This window comes from Pongo pygmaeus, chromosome 10 (assembly GCF_028885625.2).
Source record: "Pongo pygmaeus isolate AG05252 chromosome 10, NHGRI_mPonPyg2-v2.0_pri, whole genome shotgun sequence".
In the NCBI taxonomy this organism is placed as follows: Eukaryota; Metazoa; Chordata; class Mammalia; order Primates; family Hominidae; genus Pongo; species Pongo pygmaeus.
This window is the reverse complement of record NC_072383.2, coordinates 4,533,119-4,551,613: the sequence shown is the minus strand read 5'-3', so window position 1 is coordinate 4,551,613 and position 18,495 is coordinate 4,533,119. Positions and strand designations below refer to the sequence as shown.

The 18,495-nt window shown below is 37.4% G+C and overlaps 1 protein-coding gene across 4 annotated transcripts in view; it reads left to right on the top strand.

Moving 5' to 3' along the window:
* The window catches only part of FERRY3 (FERRY endosomal RAB5 effector complex subunit 3), a 52,844-nt gene that overhangs the window by 18,451 nt on the left and 15,898 nt on the right, over window positions 1-18,495 (top strand). For all 4 annotated transcript variants that reach the window (XM_054444705.2, XM_054444706.2, XM_063672341.1 and 1 more), the window contains 4 exons: window positions 1,031-1,137; window positions 1,741-1,938; window positions 2,802-2,930; window positions 8,479-8,553. In XM_054444705.2, the coding sequence (XP_054300680.1) occupies window positions 1,031-1,137; window positions 1,741-1,938; window positions 2,802-2,930; window positions 8,479-8,553 (509 nt within the window). The remainder of the gene's footprint in view (window positions 1-1,030; window positions 1,138-1,740; window positions 1,939-2,801; window positions 2,931-8,478; window positions 8,554-18,495) is intronic.

Genomic DNA, 18,495 nt, shown 5'->3' with positions numbered 1-18,495 from the left:
GCAGTCCTCTGAGCCTTTTTGGCACCAAGGACCAGTTTCACAGAGGACAATTTTTTCCAGGAGAGGTGGAGAGGGTTTGGGGATGAAACTGTTCCACAAGGAGCACACAACCTAGATCGCTGGCAGCACAGTTCACAATACAGTTCACGCTCCTGTGAGAACCTAATGCTGCTGCTGATCGGATGGGAGGTGGAGCTCAGGTGGTAATGCTCACCTCCTGCTGTGCGGCCCGGTTCCTAACAGGCCAGTATGGGGAATTGGGGTCCCCTGTTGTAGATTGTCTGGCTGGATTTGAATTTACCGTATTTACTAATGAAGTCAGTCATTGAGTCTAATGGGACTGTTGGGATTAGCCCCAAAAATTTAGTCAGGGTAATGGATGACTCGTACAGACTTGTATCATCCTCAGCATATACCACTGTTTGAACTGAACAGTGATACAGTTATTGCTGTTTTGTGGAAGTCTTCTCAGGAACTATAAAGAGGAGAGCAAAGAGAAAGGCAGTTTAGTGGGAGGAGAATGCTGGAGGTAAAAAACAAAACAAACAAGAAATGGTAAAGGGTATGTATACGTCAAAATGAATTTCATCTTTTTTATTATCTATTTTATTTGACTTTAAATTTTTATTGCTATCACTTCATCTATTTTCTAATTTTGCCTAGGGCTAGCCCTGGTATAGGATGTATTATGTATTTTAAAATATAATGTGATTTTAAAGTAATAAGTTAATCGCTTCATTTAATCATTCTCTTAGGCTGCTAAAAGTGTTAAATGGCAATATATTAATTGACATTATAATGATTGAAAATAATAATCTGCTTTATTTATTGTGAGGAAATGAAAGAACAAGTGGGAATTTTAGAACTTGTTGGTGCTTATCTGTCTTACTTGTCACCGTGGATTAAGGATGAGTTTAGGAAAAAATTAAGCAAGACTTTCAGCTGTTCAGTTTTCTCTCATTATAAAGCTTTCCTTTAAGAAAAGTTTTTGACAAACATAAAAGTATATCAATAATTTTATTACTTTTAGTGAGGAAATTAAAGTTCAGCCAAGTCAGTTCAGAGAATCTGTAGAAGCAATTGGAAGGATTTATGAGGAACAGAGAAAGTTAGAAGAAAGTTTTACCATTCACTTAGGTAAGTGTGTTAATTTTTTTGCAGTTATAATTTATTGTAACTTCTGAAATTATTTTTTGGTTATTATTTTTTTAAAATAATAGAGACAAGGTTTCGCTATGTTGCCCAGGCTGGTCTTGAACTCCTGGGCTCAAGCAGTCCACCCACCTTGGCCTCCCAAAGTGTTAGGATTACAGGCATGAGTCACCGTGCCTGGCCGCTGAAACTTTTTTTTATATGCTGTAAGAGAAAAATCCCTAACATGAGTAGAGTGTACCTATGTTATTTTTAATTCCAAATTATGTTTTACTTTAAGAAAGACTATATTTTGTTGGCTTTAAGTTTTGTATATTTATATAATGTTTTTTGCAGATAGATTAAATTGAAATAGTCATTAAAATGGGAAGTTGCAAGGCCCATTTTTAATTATTATGTATTAAAGAATACATTTGTATATATGTATACATTTGTGTATATGTATACATATGTATACATAATACATAATGTATAATGTATTAAAGAATACAGATTTATCTGGATTCTTGCCATAGAGATTTGCATCCTGTTAAACTGGACTTTTTGTAGCTGCTTAAGTATCTTTCCTGGACTGTTGCCTACCCCCAGGAGCCCAGTTGAAGACCATGCATAATTTGAGATTGCTGAGAGCAGATATGCTGGACTTCTGTAAGCATAAAAGAAATCATCGAAGTGGTGTGAAACTTCATCGGCTGCAAACAGCTCTGTCACTTTATTCTACATCTCTCTGTGGCCTGGTTTTACTAGTAGATAATCGAATTAATTCATATAGTGGTATTAAAAGAGGTAAGTTAACATCATACACATTTATTTTGTTGAATTTCACCCTGTAACACCATTCTTACAAAGAAAGGAATTACGGGGAAAATGAAAAAAAATTTTAATCACCTTGACATTCAAGTAGACCAAACAAACATACCCAGCCATAGTTATTTTATTTCAAACTGTAGCATTGATAGAGTGCTTCATGATATTTATTTTTTTTAAATGCTATTATATTATAAATAATGTTTTTATAGAATTCTCATTACGAGGTAGAACAAAAAGAGCAATCACATGTTTTCAGTTTAGAAGCAAATCCTGGCTTGGTGATTTTTAGCTCATCCATTTGTCTGTCTCTCCCTCTCTCTTTCTCTCTCTCTCTCTATATATTTTTTAATAACCTACCTCTTAAATTTGCTAGGTAAAATTCTACCTTCCCTCTTACTACAACTCACTTTTTACGATTATTTCTAAATTTGTAAATATGTAAAATGTAAAATATATAAAATATATGAAATGTATACTTGTTTTTGAAAGAAGCTTAAATAGAGTTTATTTCCCCTCATAAATATAAGAACCTGCTTATATTTTATAGCACCTTTTGGGGTGGATTATGATGAAAGTATTATTTAAAGAAGACCTGGAATTACATTCACAAAGAAATGTTAATATAATTAACTCTTTTGAGTGATCGAGAGGTTAAGTTTCTAATCAAAACAAAATTGCTGTGCCCTAACTTAAGGCATAATTATTTAAAACACAAGTATAAGAAATCTCATTAAGAAAAATAAGCATTATTTTCTGTTTCTACTAAATCTCATTGTAAGTAAATACTAAATATTTCGTAGTTCACATTTAGAAGTTTGTAAATGTTTTGGGTCCCTTAGATTTTGCCACAGTTTGCCAAGAATGCACTGACTTCCATTTCCCCCGAATTGAAGAGCAATTAGAAGTTGTCCAACAGGTGGTACTTTATGCTAGAACCCAGCGCAGGAGTAAGTTGAAAGAATCACTTGGTGGGTAAAACTCAATTTTATTATATTCTGTCTGTAATCACTGTAATAGTGTGTGGATCAATATTAAAATCATATAGAAAATTATATTGGTGGAAGATAGAAGGAAATTAAAAACAAAATTTAAGATTTTTTTAAAGTTTTTTTTTTATTTAAAGAGAACATCAAAATGTATTTTTGGTTTTTTGGGGTTTTTTTTCCTTCAACTTTTACTTTAAGTTCCAGGGTACATGTACAGGATGCACAGGTTTGTTACATAGGTAAATGTGTGCCATGGTGGTTTGCTTCACAGATCAACCCATCGCCTAGGTATTAAGCCCATCGTCTATTAGCTATTCTTCCTGATGTTCTTCCCTTCTCCTAACAGGCCCAAGTGTGTGTTGTTCCCCACCATGCGTCCATGTGTTCTGATCATTCAGCTCCCATTTATAAGTGAGAGCATGTGGTGTTTGGTCTTCTGTTCCTACATTAGTTTGCTGAGGATAACGGTTTCCAGCTCCATCCATGTCTCTGCAAAGGATATGATCTCATTCCCTTTTATACCATGTGTTCCATGATGTATATGTGCCACATTTTCTGTATCCAGTCTATCACTGATGGGCATTCAGGTTGATTCCACATCTTTGCTATTGTGAATAGTGCTGCGAAGAACATGCGTGTGCATGTATCTTTATATAGAATGATTTCTATTCTTTTGGATATATACCCAGATCTTCAGAAGCTTGGACTCTGTGCCTAATTTTCTTTTTTAAGAGGATGATTTTCTTCAAGGTTCTGAGTGAAAACTATTGTTAAATTTCAGTACTGTAGTTATACTTGAAGTAGGCACTCAGTGGAAGGTTGGTGATCTTTTGATCCAAGTTCTATATCTTTAAAGTGGACGTAATTATTACTACAGAGGGGATTGGAAACATGGACTAAAAGGTAGCACAAAATACACACTTTTTGTATGTTATATCTTTGACTGGCTTAAGTAGCATGAAGTCAGTTAAATGAATTATTTTTGGTTCTTTTAAAAAAAAATCACTGTATCCTTGAATGACTGCTTTTTCTATATTTATCCATAACATAACATTCTTTCTGTTTAGGAAATTTACAGGAAAAAATTTTTTGATTTATTGAGATGTATTTGGCAATTAAAGATTGTATATATTTGAGGTATACAATTTGATGATTCAATGTGCACAGATAATGTAAAATAATTACTTCAAACGAATTAGCATATTTATTACCTCAGATAGTTACCACTTTTCTGTGTCCGTGGTGAGAACACTTAAGATCTGTCCTCTTAATGAATTTCAAGTATACACTAGAATATTGTTAAATATAATCACATTGTCGTACATTAGATTTCCAGAGCTTAACCATCTGTGTGGCTGAAACTTTGTACCCCTTGACCAAAATCTCCCCATTTCCCCCCGACCCAGCCCTGGTAACCACCTTCTACTCTATCAATCAGTGTGAGTTCAACTATTTTAGGTTCCATGTATAAGTGAGATGATATAATATTTGTTTTTCTGTGTCTGGCTTACTTCACTTAGCATCCTCCAGGATGCTTAGTGTCCTCCAGGTCCATCCATGTTGTTACAAATGGCAGGATTTTCTTGTTTAAGGCTGAATAGTATTCCATTGTTTGTCTGTTTGTGTATGTGTGGACATTTAGGTGTGTTTTTAATATCTTGATTATTGTGACTAATGCCAAAATGAAGTCTTTAAGACACTAATTTCATTTCCTTTGGATATATACACTAAAGTGGCGTTGCTGGATCATAAGATAGTTCTGTTTTTAATTTTTTAAGAAACCTCCATCCTGGAAATGGCTTTTAAAGCTATTGAAAAAGTTAATGGCATCTTTCTTTAGAAGCTTTCTATCTACACATAGGAAGAGGATTAAGGGAAGGCAGGTAAAAGAAAAATTTCTGGCTCAAATCCCTGAGTAATTCAGCTGTTTTTTAATTGAAAAATGAAAGTTTAAAGTGGTTTCTTTGTAAATTAAATTGGTACCATAGGTTTGTTTAGTTAGGACCTAAATATTAGGGTAATAGTCATTTCAAATATTTTTTAAGTTGTGTTTTTCTTATATTTCATATATCATGGATGTAAATTCACAAACATCCTCTTGTCTGGCTTGAATGCATACACAGTATTTTATTATTTCTCCTTTTTTTTTTTTTTTTTTCTTTTTTGAGACAGAGTCTCACTCTGTCATCTAGGCTGGAATGCAGTGGCGCAATCTCAGTCCCTGCAACCTCTGTCTCCTGGGCTCAAGCAATTCTCATGCTTCAGCCTCCTGAGTAGCTGGGATTACAGATATGTACCACCGTGCCTGGCTAATTTTTGTATTTTTAATAGAGACGGAGTTTTGCCATGTTGGCCAGGCTGGTCTCAAACTCCTGGCCTCATGTGATCTGCCCGCCTTGGCCTCCCAAAGTGCTGGGATTACAGGCATGAGCCACTGCACCTGGCAAGTATTTTATTATTTCTTATAAAAACCTGATGTTGGTGCCCAGGAAATAAAATGTGGTAAGCTTTAAAATTGAGGCTGTTTGCCCCTTTAAATCTGTGTTCGGTACTTTTGAATGCTTTTTTATTTCTTTCTTTTGTTTGCACCTGCTGTGTTTAAAGAAACCATTGTAGTATTTTAGGTGCATATATTTTCTGTTGTACAGTAGCAGAGAGATATTATATCTTTGCTTGGTATAAGGAAGACCTTTCTGAAGGGTCTTTGTTCCCGTCTCCCATCTTCCTCTCTCCCAGAAATTATAGAATTCCTTCCTTTCTCCCGTAGCTAGAATGTGGCTATCTAGTCATAACTTGACTAGGGTTCACTGCAGTTTCTTTTATCTATTCAATAAACTTTTAAAAAATGGTTTATATGTTTTTAATCATTTTTTAAATAGGTAAAACATTCTGAAGATTCACAATTCAAACTGTACAAAAGAGCATACAGTGAAAGTGTCCCTAACTCTTTTCCCAGCCATCCAGTTTCCCTCTTCAGAGGCACCCAGTGCTATCTCACATGTACCTTCCAGACAGATGTTTATGTATGTATAAGCAAGTGTATGTGTGTACTTATTTATTTTCCTTTTTTACATAAATGGCAGCTTTCTACATAACACTATTCTGTACTCTGCCTTTTTCACTGAGTAATTTATCTTGGAGGTCATTTCGTATCAGTCCATAAAGACCATCCTCATACTTTTATGCTGTTGCATAGTAGTCCGTTGCAGGATATCCTGTTATTAATCAGTCTCCTACTAATAGACATTTGATCTATTCCTTATTTTTTGTTATTATAAGTAGTAATGCCTATTAATTGTAAATAACCTTGCATATGAATAATTGTGCATGTGTGTGAGCAGTAAGCATATCTACAGAAGAGATTCCTAAAGATAAATTCCCAGGTTAAAGGACGCATACGTTTATAATTTTCCATAGCATTGGCAATTACTCTCTATAGTATTTCTACCAGTTTATATTCCCACTAAAGGCAGTTGAGGCTTTGCTGTGGCAATATGTGTTGTATATAACAGAGCCAGCTGAGTATTAGAAAATCCCTATAGAAGTATATCCTAACAAAACCTTTCAGAAAATCTCGGTATACCTTCTTATTCTTCTACCAATTGTTATTACTTTTATCAACCTCGCAAAAAGAACTCATATCCATATTACGTAAAAATAGCTTCCTTCTTCTTATACAAACTAGCAGTGATGTGATCAGAAACATTTTAACATTATTCTTAGTAGTGACTAAAAGCATGAAGATTGAGATCATGACAGGTGTGGAAGGAGGAGGAGGATTCTAAGTATATTTATGAGAGATAGAAAGTGTGCAGTTAATGACAGGAAGTTTTTAAACCACATACGGCTAAGGCAGTGTGTGTATATCATGATTTTATTTTGTTCTTGTTCAAGCAACTACTTTGTGGTTTCAGTGAGTCAGTGATGTAAGTAGGTTTATAAAAGACTTTCTTAAAGAAAGCTGCATGTTGTTATAGAAGAACTTTGTGAAAATACCTTCTCCATCTTTTTCTGTGCACGCCTACATGTGTGTTCTGCACATTTACATCCTGATATGCAATTACTTGTTTATTCTAAGACATTCCATTATTTTTCTTACTATGGTTGTTATATTAACATCTTCATATTTCTATGGTCCACGATAAAAAGCCAAAAATGTTTATGCACATTTTATATACATTTAAAAAAAATAAAACTAGCCATCTTCTTACTATTACTAAACAAGGTATTGCCATGAAAACATGGAAAGGGAAATGGACTATGAACTGTTCTCTGTTGTTTACTTAACAGAGATTCTATTTGTTCATACACCATGTGAACAAGATTAGAGTCCTTCTTCATTGTTCCTTATAATCTATGCTACGATTAGACATCTATTCAAACCCCATCAAATCACATGGCTCTATATTAGAAACAATAATTCATTAAATATGGATTCTAGCATCAGAGCCTTCTATCTCTCTGACTCTTGATTTATAAAATGTGTGCATTTACAGAGTACGGTGTTACAAATCAATTTATCAAAGTCACTGGATAAAAATATTGTTACTTTTATTCAGATCTCTTTTAAAACTATAACATTTTGATATTTGCTGTTTACTTGTTTGAAGGTCTGTTTTCATGTGATTTTCTGATGCTAAAGGCCATTCCAAAATAGATTCCAAAATAGTTTTTAATTGGAATAAATATGCAATCTCTTCAAGATAGCTACTTTGAAGGCTAATATTCAGTTTGCATTTGTGAGTTCTGATGGAATTTCTTATAAACTTTAGATGTCTCTTTTAATAAAATATATGTAAAATAATTTGCATTCAGTCTTTATAATGTATGTTCAATCATAATGTTTATTTTACCAACATTTATTCTTCTAAGAAATAACGTGCCTTCAAAAAAGAAGAAAAACTTAAATACCTGAAAAAAAATGTTTCATTTGAAACAGTTTCAGCTATCTGTTATAATTGTATATAATGTCAGGTAAGAAATAAATTTTAGGAGTGGGGTGAATATACAGTGATTCCTGGTCCCACTAGCCGTTTATTTGTAGCCCTGAACAAGTTATATCAACAACAGTGACTCAGATTCTAAAAATAAAGATGGCCACACCACAACTATCTAATGAAGTTATTTTATATGTGGTTAACTTGGTGCCCTGAACCTCCCAGATGAAAAATAGGATACTGGCATGTCTAATATGGGTAATACCATAGGACTTCTAATCTGAGTATGTGCATTAAAGACCTGGCTCCACTATTTATCTGTGCATACTTGGTTAAGTTAGTTAACCCATCCAAGCCTCTGTCTCCTCATACATAAAATGAACATAGTAGTAGGACTTACCTCCCAGGGCTGTGGTTATAGAGGTTTTGTAAGAATTAAATGACATCATCCATATAAAGCATATAGCAGAATGCCTGGCGCATAGATGCCCTTAGTGAATTTTTGCTGTTGTTGTGATTCTTTTGGGAGCAGTCATAGTAACATATTCTCATATGTTGTTATGTTCTTTCATATTGCATTGTCTTATGAATAGATTCTGGAAACCAAAATGGAGGAAATGATGATAAGACTAAGAATGCTGAGAGGAACTATTTAAATGTTTTACCTGGTAAGTATTTCTTAATTACTGTTTTCTTATACCAAAAGATGTTTTATAATGCACACCATAGGAATTTATGTTTTAGATCTATGATTTTAGTATGTCATTATATCACTTTGAAACAACACTTTGTACTTCTATAATACACTTTCACAGATGTTTTCCAGTGTTAAACTTAATTATTTTGTTGGTTTGTTTATTTTGAGACAAAGCCTCGTTCTGTTGCCCAGGCTGGAGCACAGTGGTGCGATCTCAGTACACTGCAACCTCTGCCACCCGGGTTCAAGCAATTCTCCTGCCTCAGCCTCCTGAGTACCTGGGACTACAGGCCCATGCCACCACACCCGGCTACTTTTTTTGTATTTTTTGTAGAGATGGTGTTTCACCATGTTAGCCGGGCGGGTCTTCAACTCCTGACCTCACGTGATCCACCTGCTTCAGCCTCCCAAAGTGCTGGGATTACAAGCGTAAGCCACCATGCCTGGCCTAAAAATTATTAATATTATACTAGTACTCACTTTTTTCTAGATCCATAAAAGAAAAATTGCTCAAGAATTTGCATAAGTTTTATCATTGTTTGCTATGGCAAATTTTCTCTTATACATTATTTCTTAGTTTCTTTTTTTTTTATTATTATTATTATTATTATACTTTAGGTTTTATGGTACATGTGCGCAATGTGCAGGTAAGTTACATATGTATACATGTGCCATGCTGGTGCGCTGCACCCACTAACTTGTCATCTAGCATTAGGTATATCTCCCAATGCTATCCCTCCCCCCTCCCCCCACCCAACAACAGTCCCCAAAGTGTGATGTTCCCCTTCCTGTGTCCATGTGTTCTCATTGTTCAATTCCCACCTATGAGTGAGAATATGCGGTGTTTGGTTTTTTGTTCTTGCGATAGTTTACTGAGAATGATGATTTCCAATTTCATCCATGTCCCTACAAAGGACATGAACTCATCCTTTCTTATGGCTGCATAGTATTCCATGGTGTATATGTGCCACATTTTCTTAATCCAGTCTATCATTGTGGGACATTTGGGTTGGTTCCAAGTCTTTGCTATTGTGAATAATGCCGCAATAAACATACGTGTGCATGTGTCTTTATAGGAGCATGATTTATAGTCCTTTGGGTATATACCCAGTAATGGGATGGCTGGGTCGAATGGAATTTCTAGTTCTAGATCCCTGAGGAATCGCCACACTGACTTCCACAAGGGTTGAACTAGTTTACAGTCCCACCAACAGTGTAAAAGTATTCCTATTTCTCCACATCCTCTCCAGCACCTGTTGTTTCCTGACTTTTTAATGATTGCTATTCTAACTGGTGTGAGATGGTATCTCATTATGGTTTGGATTTGCATTTCTCTGATGGCCAGTGATGGTGAGCATTTTTTCATGTGTTTTTTGGCTGCATAAATGTCTTCTTTTGAGAAGTGTCTGTTCATGTCCTTCGCCCACTTTTTGATGGGGTTGTTTGTTTTTTTCTTGTCAATTTGTTGGAGTTCATTGTAGATTCTGGATATTAGCCCTTTGTCAGATGAGTAGGTTGTGAAAATTTTCTCCCATTTTGTAGGTTGCCTGTTCACTTTGATGGTAGTTTCCTTTGCTGTGCAGAAGCTCTTGAGTTTAATTAGATCCCATTTGTCAATTTTGGCTCTTGTTGCCATTGCTTTTGGTGTTTTAGACATGAAGTCCTTGCCCATGCCTGTGTCCTGAATGGTAATGCCTAGGTTTTCTTCTAGGGTTTTTATGGTTTTAGGTCTAACATTTAAGTCTTTAATCCATCTTGAATTGATTTTTGTATAAGGTGTAAGGAAGGGATCCAGTTTCAGCTTTCTACATATGGCTAGCCAGTTTTGCCAGCACCATTTATTAAATAGGGAATCCTCTCCCCATTTCTTGTTTTTCTCAGGTTTGTCAAAGATCAGATAGTTGTAGATATGTGGCATTATTTCTGAGGGCTCTGTTCTGTTGCATTGATCTATATCTCTGTTTTGGTACCAGTACCATGCTGTTTTGGTTACTGTAGCCTTGTAGTATAGTTTGAAGTCAGGTAGTGTGATGCCTCCAGCTTTGTTCTTTTGGCTTAGGATTGACTTGGCGATGCGGGCTCTTTTTTGGTTCCATATGAACTTTAAAGTAGTTTTTTCCAATTCTGTGAAGAAAGTCATTGGTAGCTTGATGGGGATGGCATTGAATCTGTAAATTACCTTGGGAAGGATGGCCATTTTCACGATATTGATTCTTCCTACCCATGAGCATGGAATGTTCTTCCATTTGTTTGTATCCTCTTTTATTTCCTTGAGCAGTGGTTTGTAGTTCTCCTTGAAGAGGTCCTTCACATCCCTTGTAAGTTGGATTCCTAGGTATTTTATTCTCTTTGAAGCAATTGTGAATGGGAGTTCACTCATGATTTGGCTCTCTGTTTGTCTGTTATTGATGTATAAGAATGCTTGTGATTTTTGTACATTGATTTTGTATCCTGAGACTTTGCTGAAGTTGCTTATCCGCTTAAGGAGATTTTGGGCTGAGACAATGGGGTTTTCTAGATATACAATCATGTCATCTGCAAACAGGGACAATTTGACTTCCTCTTTTCCTAATTGAATACCCTTGATTTCCTTCTGCCTAATTGCCCTGGCCAGAACTTCCAACACTATGTTGAATAGAAGTGGTGAGAGAGGGCATCCCTGTCTTGTGCCAGTTTTCAAAGGGAATGCTTCCAGTTTTTGCCCATTCAGTATGATATTGGCTGTGGGTTTGTCATAGATAGCTCTTATTATTTTGAGATACGTCCCATCAATACCTAATTTATTGAGAGTTTTTAGCATGAAGGGTTGTTGAATTTTGTCAAAGGCCTTTTCTGCATCTATTGAGATAATCATGTGGTTTTTGTCTTTGGTTCTGTTTATATGCTGGATTACATTTATTGATTTGCGTATATTGAACCAGCCTTGCATCCCAGGGATGAAGCCCACTTGATCATGGTGGATAAGCTTTTTGATGTGCTGCTGGATTCGGTTTGCCAGTATTTTATTGAGGATTTTTGCATCAGTGTTCATCAAGGATATTGGTCTAAAATTCTCTTTTTTGGTTGTGTCTCTGCCAGGCTTTGGTATCAGGATGATGCTGGCCTCATAAAATGAGTTAGGGAGGATTCCCTCTTTTTCTATTGATTGGAATAGTTTCAGAAGGAATGGTACCAGCTCCTCCTTGTACCTCTGGTAGAATTCGGCTGTGAACCCATCTGGTCCTGGACTTTTTTTGGTTGGTAAGCTATTGATTATTGCCACAATTTCAGCTCCTGTTATTGGTCTATTCAGAGATTCAACTTCTTCCTGGTTTAGTCTTGGGAGGGTGTATGTGTTGAGGAATTTATCCATTTCTTCTAGATTTTCTAGTTTATTTGCGTAGAGGTGTTTGTAATATTCTCTGATGGTAGTTTGTATTTCTGTGGGATCGGTGGTGATATCCCCTTCATCATTTTTTATTGCATCTATTTGATTCTTCTCTCTTTTTTTCTTTATTAATCTTGCTAGCGGTCTATCAATTTTGTTGATCCTTTCAAAAAACCAGCTCCTGGATTCATTGATTTTTTGAAGGGTTTTTTGTGTCTCTATTTCCTTCAGTTCTGCTCTGATTTTAGTTATTTCTTGCCTTCTGCTAGCTTTTGAATGTGTTTGCTCTTGCTTTTCTAGTTCTTTTAATTCTGATGTTAGGGTGTCAATTTTAGATCTTTCCTGCTTTCTCTTGTGGGCATTTAGTGCTATAAATTTCCCTCTACACACTGCTTTGAATGCATCCCAGAGATTCTGGTATGTTGTGTCTTGGTTCTCGTTGGTTTCAAAGAACATCTTTATTTCTGCCTTCATTTCATTATGTACCCAGTAGTCATTCAGGAGCAGGTTGTTCAGTTTCCACGTAGTTGAGCAGTTTTGAGTGAGATTCTTAATCCTGAGTTCTAGCTTGATTGCACTGTGATCTGAGAGATAGTTTGTTATAATTTCTGTTCTTTTACATTTATTGAGGAGAGCCTTACTTCCAAGTATGTGGTCAATTTTGGAATAGGTGTGGTGTGGTGCTGAAAAAACGTATATTCTGTTGATTTGGGGTGGAGAGTTCTGTAGATGTCTATTAGGTCCGCTTGGTGCAGAGCTGAGTTCAATTCCTGGGTATCCTTGTTGACTTTCTGTCTCGTTGATCTGCCTAATGTTGACAGTGGGGTGTTAAAGTCTCCCATTATTAATGTGTGGGAGTCTAAGTCTCTTTGTAGGTCACTCAGGACTTGCTTTATGAATCTGGGTGCTCCTGTATTGGGTGCATATATATTTAGGATAGTTAGCTCTTCTTGTTGAATTAATCCCTTTACCATTATGTAATGGCCTTCTTTGTCTCTTTTGATCTTTGTTGGTTTAAAGTCTGTTTTATCAGAGACTAGGATTGCAACCCCTGCCTTTTTTTGTTTTCCATTTGCTTGGTAGATCTTCCTCCATCCTTTTATTTTGAGCCTATGTGTGTCTCTGCACGTGAGATGGGTTTCCTGAATACAGCACACTGATGGGTCTTGAGTCTTTATCCAGTTTGCCAGTCTGTGTCTTTTAATTGGAGCATTTAGGCCATTTACATTTAAAGTTAATATTGTTATGTGTGAATTTGATCCTGTCATTATGATGTTAGCTGGTTATTTTGCTCGTTAGTTGATGCAGTTTCTTCCTAGTCTCGATGGTCTTTACATTTTGGCATGATTTTGCAGTGGCTGGTACCGGTTGTGCCTTTCCATGTTTAGCGCTTCCTTCAGGAGCTCTTTTAGGGCAGGCTTGGTGGTGACAAAATCTCTCAGCATTTGCTTGTCTGTAAAGTATTTTATTTCTCCTTCACTTATGAAGCTTAGTTTGGCTGGATATGAAATTCTGGGTTGAAAATTCTTTTCTTTAAGAATGTTGAATATTGGCCCCCACTCTCTTCTGGCTTGTAGGGTTTCTGCCGAGAGATCCGCTGTTAGTCTGATGGGCTTCCCTTTGAGGGTAACCCGACCTTTCTCTCTGGCTGCCCTTAACATTTTTTCCTTCATTTCAACTTTGGTGAATCTGACAATTATGTGTCTTGGAGTTGCTCTTCTCGAGGAGTATCTTTGTGGCATTCTCTGTATTTCCTGAATCTGAATGTTGGCCTGCCTTGCTAGATTGGGGAAGTTCTCCTGGATAATATCCTGCAGAGTGTTTTCCAACTTGTTTCCATTCTCCCCGTCACTTTCAGGTACACCAATCAGACGTAGATTTGGTCTTTTCACATAGTCCCACATTTCTTGGAGGCTTTGCTCGTTTCTTTTTATTCTTTTTTCTCTAAACTTCCCTTCTCGCTTCATTTCATTCATTTCATTTTCCAGGGCTGATACCCTTTCTTCCATTTGATCGCGTCGGCTCCTGAGGCTTCTGCATTCTTCACGTAGTTCTCGAGCCTTGGTTTTCAGCTCCATCAGCTCCTTTAAGCACTTCTCTGTATTGGTTATTCTAGTTATACATTCTTCTAAATTTTTTTCAAAGTTTTCAACTTCTTTGCCTTTGGTTTGAATATCCTCCCGTAGCTCGGAGTAATTTGATCGTCTGAAGCCTTCTTCTCTCAGCTCGTCAAAGTCATTCTCCGTCCAGCTTTGTTCCGTTGCTGGTGAGGAACTGAGTTCCTTTGGAGGAGGAGAGGTACTCTGCTTTTTAGAGTTTCCAGTTTTTCTGCTCTGTTTTTTCCCCATCTTTGTGGTTTTATCTACTTTTGGTCTTTGATGATGGTGATGTACAGATGGGTTTTTGGTGTGGATGTCCTTTCTGTTAGTTTTCCTTCTCACAGACAGGACCCTCAGCTGCAGGTCTGTTGGAGTACCTGGCCAGCCGTGTGAGGTGTCAGTCTGCCCCTGCTGGGGGGTGCCTCCCAGTTAGGCTGCTCGGGGGTCAGGGGTCAGGGACCCACTTGAGGAGGCAGTCTGCCCGTTTTCAGATCTCCAGCTGCGTGCTGGGAGAACCACTGCTCTCCTCAAAGCTGTCAGACAGGGACATTTAAGTCTGCAGAGGTTACTGCTGTCTTTTTGTTTGTCTGTGCCCTGCCCCCAGAGGTGGAGCCTACAGAGGCAGGCAGGCCTCCTTGAGCTGTGGTGGGCTCCACCCAGTTCAAGCTTCCAGGCTGCTTTGTTTACCTAAGCGAGCCTGGGCAATGGCGGGCGCCCCTTCCCCAGCCTCGCTGCCGACTTGCTGTTTGATCTCAGACTGCTGTGCTAGCAATCAGCGAGACTCCGTGGGCGTAGGACCCTCTGAGCCAGGTGCGGGCTATACTCTCCTGGGGCACCGTTTCCTAAGCCCGTCAGAAAAGCACGGTATTTGGGTGGGAGTGGCCCTATTTTCCAGGTGCCGTCTGTCACCCCCGGAAAGGGAACTCCCTGACCCCTTGCGCTTCCCGAGTGAGGCAATGCCTCGCCCCTGCTTCGGCTGGCGCACAGTGCACTCACCCACTGACCTGCGCCCACTGTCTGGCACTCCCTAGTGAGATGAACACGGTACCTCAGATGGAAATGCAGAAATCACCCGTCTTCTGCGTTGCTCACGCTGGGAGCTGTAGACCGGAGCTGTTCCTATTCGGCCATCTTCTCTTAGTTTCTTAAGAAATAAACCAAAAAATAAGTTTTACTCTGAATATAAACTATACACTTCTCAGCCTTATAGCTAAAATCAAGTGATATATGAACAATAGTACACAGAGATATAAACAGTTGAACTTAAATATAAAGAGAATGGATCATCTCATTTATTTTATTTTCATTTCCCCTACATTTTTCTGCTTTCCATTTTTTTCCTTTATTATTCTTGAATATGTTGTTTAACAACTGAAAATTCAGTCTCTCAATCCTCTTTCTGATTGAATTCACTCTGATGACCCTTAGTGTTTGTATCACAGAGCATAGCAAGGACTATTTGTACACTTTATAAAATTTTTTAACTGAGTGGTACATTTTACAGCTTCAGAAATAGCCATCTCTTGATGGTTTTTATTCTCCTCTAAGGTGATTTTCTCACATTTTCTTCCCCAAATCTTTGACATGTAGATCACATTAACCTACACACTAAGCCACTGTCACTCAGTTGGAGCACATTACATTTAATCTAAACAAATATTATACCCGTTTCTGGTATTCATCTTGTCAGGCCCAGTCTGTTAGCCTGTGGTCATCAGCCTCGAAATTTCCTCCCACCTTCAGTTATCCCACCTTGGTGGATAATGTTAGAATCACCACATGCTGTTTCCTCCACTGTGTGGAACAGGAAACCATCCTCCTCTTCATCTAAAAATGCCTTCAGTGAAGGATCTATTGTATTTCTCTTCATGGATCCACAATTTAAATCATCCGTATTTTGTGGCTTTCTTAAAATTTGCCAATCTTATTACTACTCTGGAAGAACCAATGTCTGTTTTTTTTTTTAAACATAACTCTTTGTTGTTAATGTATTTCCTTCCTTAGTCTTTTTTGGAAAAAGCCTATAAGTTGTTTAACAACTGGAAGTTCAGTCTCTCAATCCTGTTTCTGATTGAATTCACTCTGATGACCCTTAGTAGTGTTTGTATCACAGAACATAACAAGGACTCTCTTATTTGTATACTTTATCTGTGTACTACAACCAAATCAGGAGGATATATCGTAAGTCTGAGTTAGAAAAGGAATATTAAAGTATTCAGTTAGAGATAATAGCATCTTAATTTCCATTTAAAGTATACCTACACCACCAGGATGTTTACAGTAGATGAAAAAAATCTAAATCAAAAATTAATTTTTAAATTGCAAAGAAAAACAGTTTTATTTATATACTTGTAAGCCAGTCGTAGTTTACTTAATAGTGATCTAAGTATTTACAGTTTATGTCATCTAATTCTCATAATAACCTTGTAAGGAAAGCAATCAGCATTATTTTTCCCATCTCATACACTAAGTAACAGAGTATCAATAAGTTGAATTGATTTGCCCAAGATCACTCAGCCAACGTGCTAGAAATCAGATCTTCTTAACAATCTAGTCCTTTTTCTACTATATCATATTAATTTGATTAATACTGCCAGCCCCATGGCCCCCATTTTATTAATGGGTAAAATTAGGCCAAGAAACAAGTCATTTAAGGTCAAAGAAAGCAGTGCCAATTTGGGGATTAGGAGCACCTGACTTGTTCACTAAGTCATCCTGCTACACTCCTGGATCATGGCCCATATCTCAAGCTATGACTTCCATCATCTGAATTATCAGTAGCAGTTTAGAAGGTAATACACTTCACTGGGCCAGAAGGATATTGTCTTATCATATAGTCCACTGAGTTTCTGATAAACAGTCTGTGTCTTTTGTTGCCTTCCTAGAAAATTATAACTAAACTATTCCTCACCAATTTTCTTTTTTACTTTCACTTTATCCAGTTTATTGTGATATATTTGTTGCTGTCCTTTCTTTAATTTCCTTCTCTGTTTATCTAATTCCTTTATCTTGTTCAAGTTAAAATAAAAAATAAAAAGACCTTTGCCTGGGACCTGTCAGAGGCATCTGTGGATACAGCTGATGCACACTGGCAACTTGAAATGTTAACCATAGGGCTAAAGTATATTAAGTATTTTAAGTATACTGTATGTTTACAAGTAGATCCTAAGATAATGATGTTGCTACAAGGGCGAGCAGAATTTGTGAGGGCAAAGGTTAAGAGTGGAAGAGTAGAGATACGCAGACCTTTCCTAGAAGGACTTATCAGAATTTCCAGTGAGGTCTGTGTATTGGTAAGAACATATCCTTTCTATGTTTTCTATTTTATTTCTTTATATTGATAGGAACTACAGAAAATACAAGCTGATGAGATTTTTCTTGGTTTGTAGAGCTACACAGAAAAAAGTGATGGTAGGAAGCATGGATTTTAATGTTTGAGAAAGACTGCTCCAGCATTCAGCCTTAAATACTCATTCATTCAACAAATATTTATTGAGTACCTTCTATGTGCCAGGTGCTGTTCTGCTTGCTAAAGATAGAACATTTAACAAGATAAAATCCCTATAATTATGGCACATACACAGTGGTCTCTTTAACATAATATGTACATAAAAGAATTTCAGTGCTAAGAAGAAAATAAAACCGAATAAGGTGAAAGAGTAAAGGGTGGAGGAGACCACTAGTAGATAGGATAGTCAAGGAAGACCTTTCTGAGGAGTGACTTTTGATCTGAGATGTGATTGATGAAAAGAAGTCAGCCCTGTGAGAATCTTGGAGAAAAGTCCTCCAGGCAGCAGCCCTGAATTGGGAACAAGCTCTGCATGTTTGAAGAACTAAATAAAAGCATGTGTAACTGGAGTGAGGAAAGAGTGAGACAAGATGATGTTGGAGGGAGATGCAGGGTCCAAGTCATCTTGGCCTTCTAGACTAGTGGTCCCCAACCTTTTTGGCACCAGCACCAGGGACCAGTTTCATGGAAGACAGTTTTTCCACAGACCGGGTGTTGGGGAAGTTTGAGGATGATTGAAGTGCATTACATTTATTGTGTACTTTATTTCTATTATTATTACATCGCAATATTTAATGAAATAATTACACAAGTCGCTGTAATATAGAATCAGTTGGGAGCCCTGAGCTTGTTTTCCTGCAACTGGATGATCCCATCTGGGGGGGATGGGAGACAGTGACAGATCATCAGGCATTAGAATCTCATAAGGAGCACGCAACCTAGATCCCTCACATACGCAGTTCACAGTAGGGTTCGGGCTCCTGTGAGAATCTAATGCTGCCGCTGATCTGACAGGAGGCGGAGCTCAGGCAGTAATGTGAGCAGTGAGGAGCGGCTGTAAATACAGATGAAGCTTCACTCACTTGCTGCCACTCACCTCCCGCTATGCAGCCTGGCTCCTAACAGGTGATGGACGGTGCCAGTCCATGGGGGACCCTT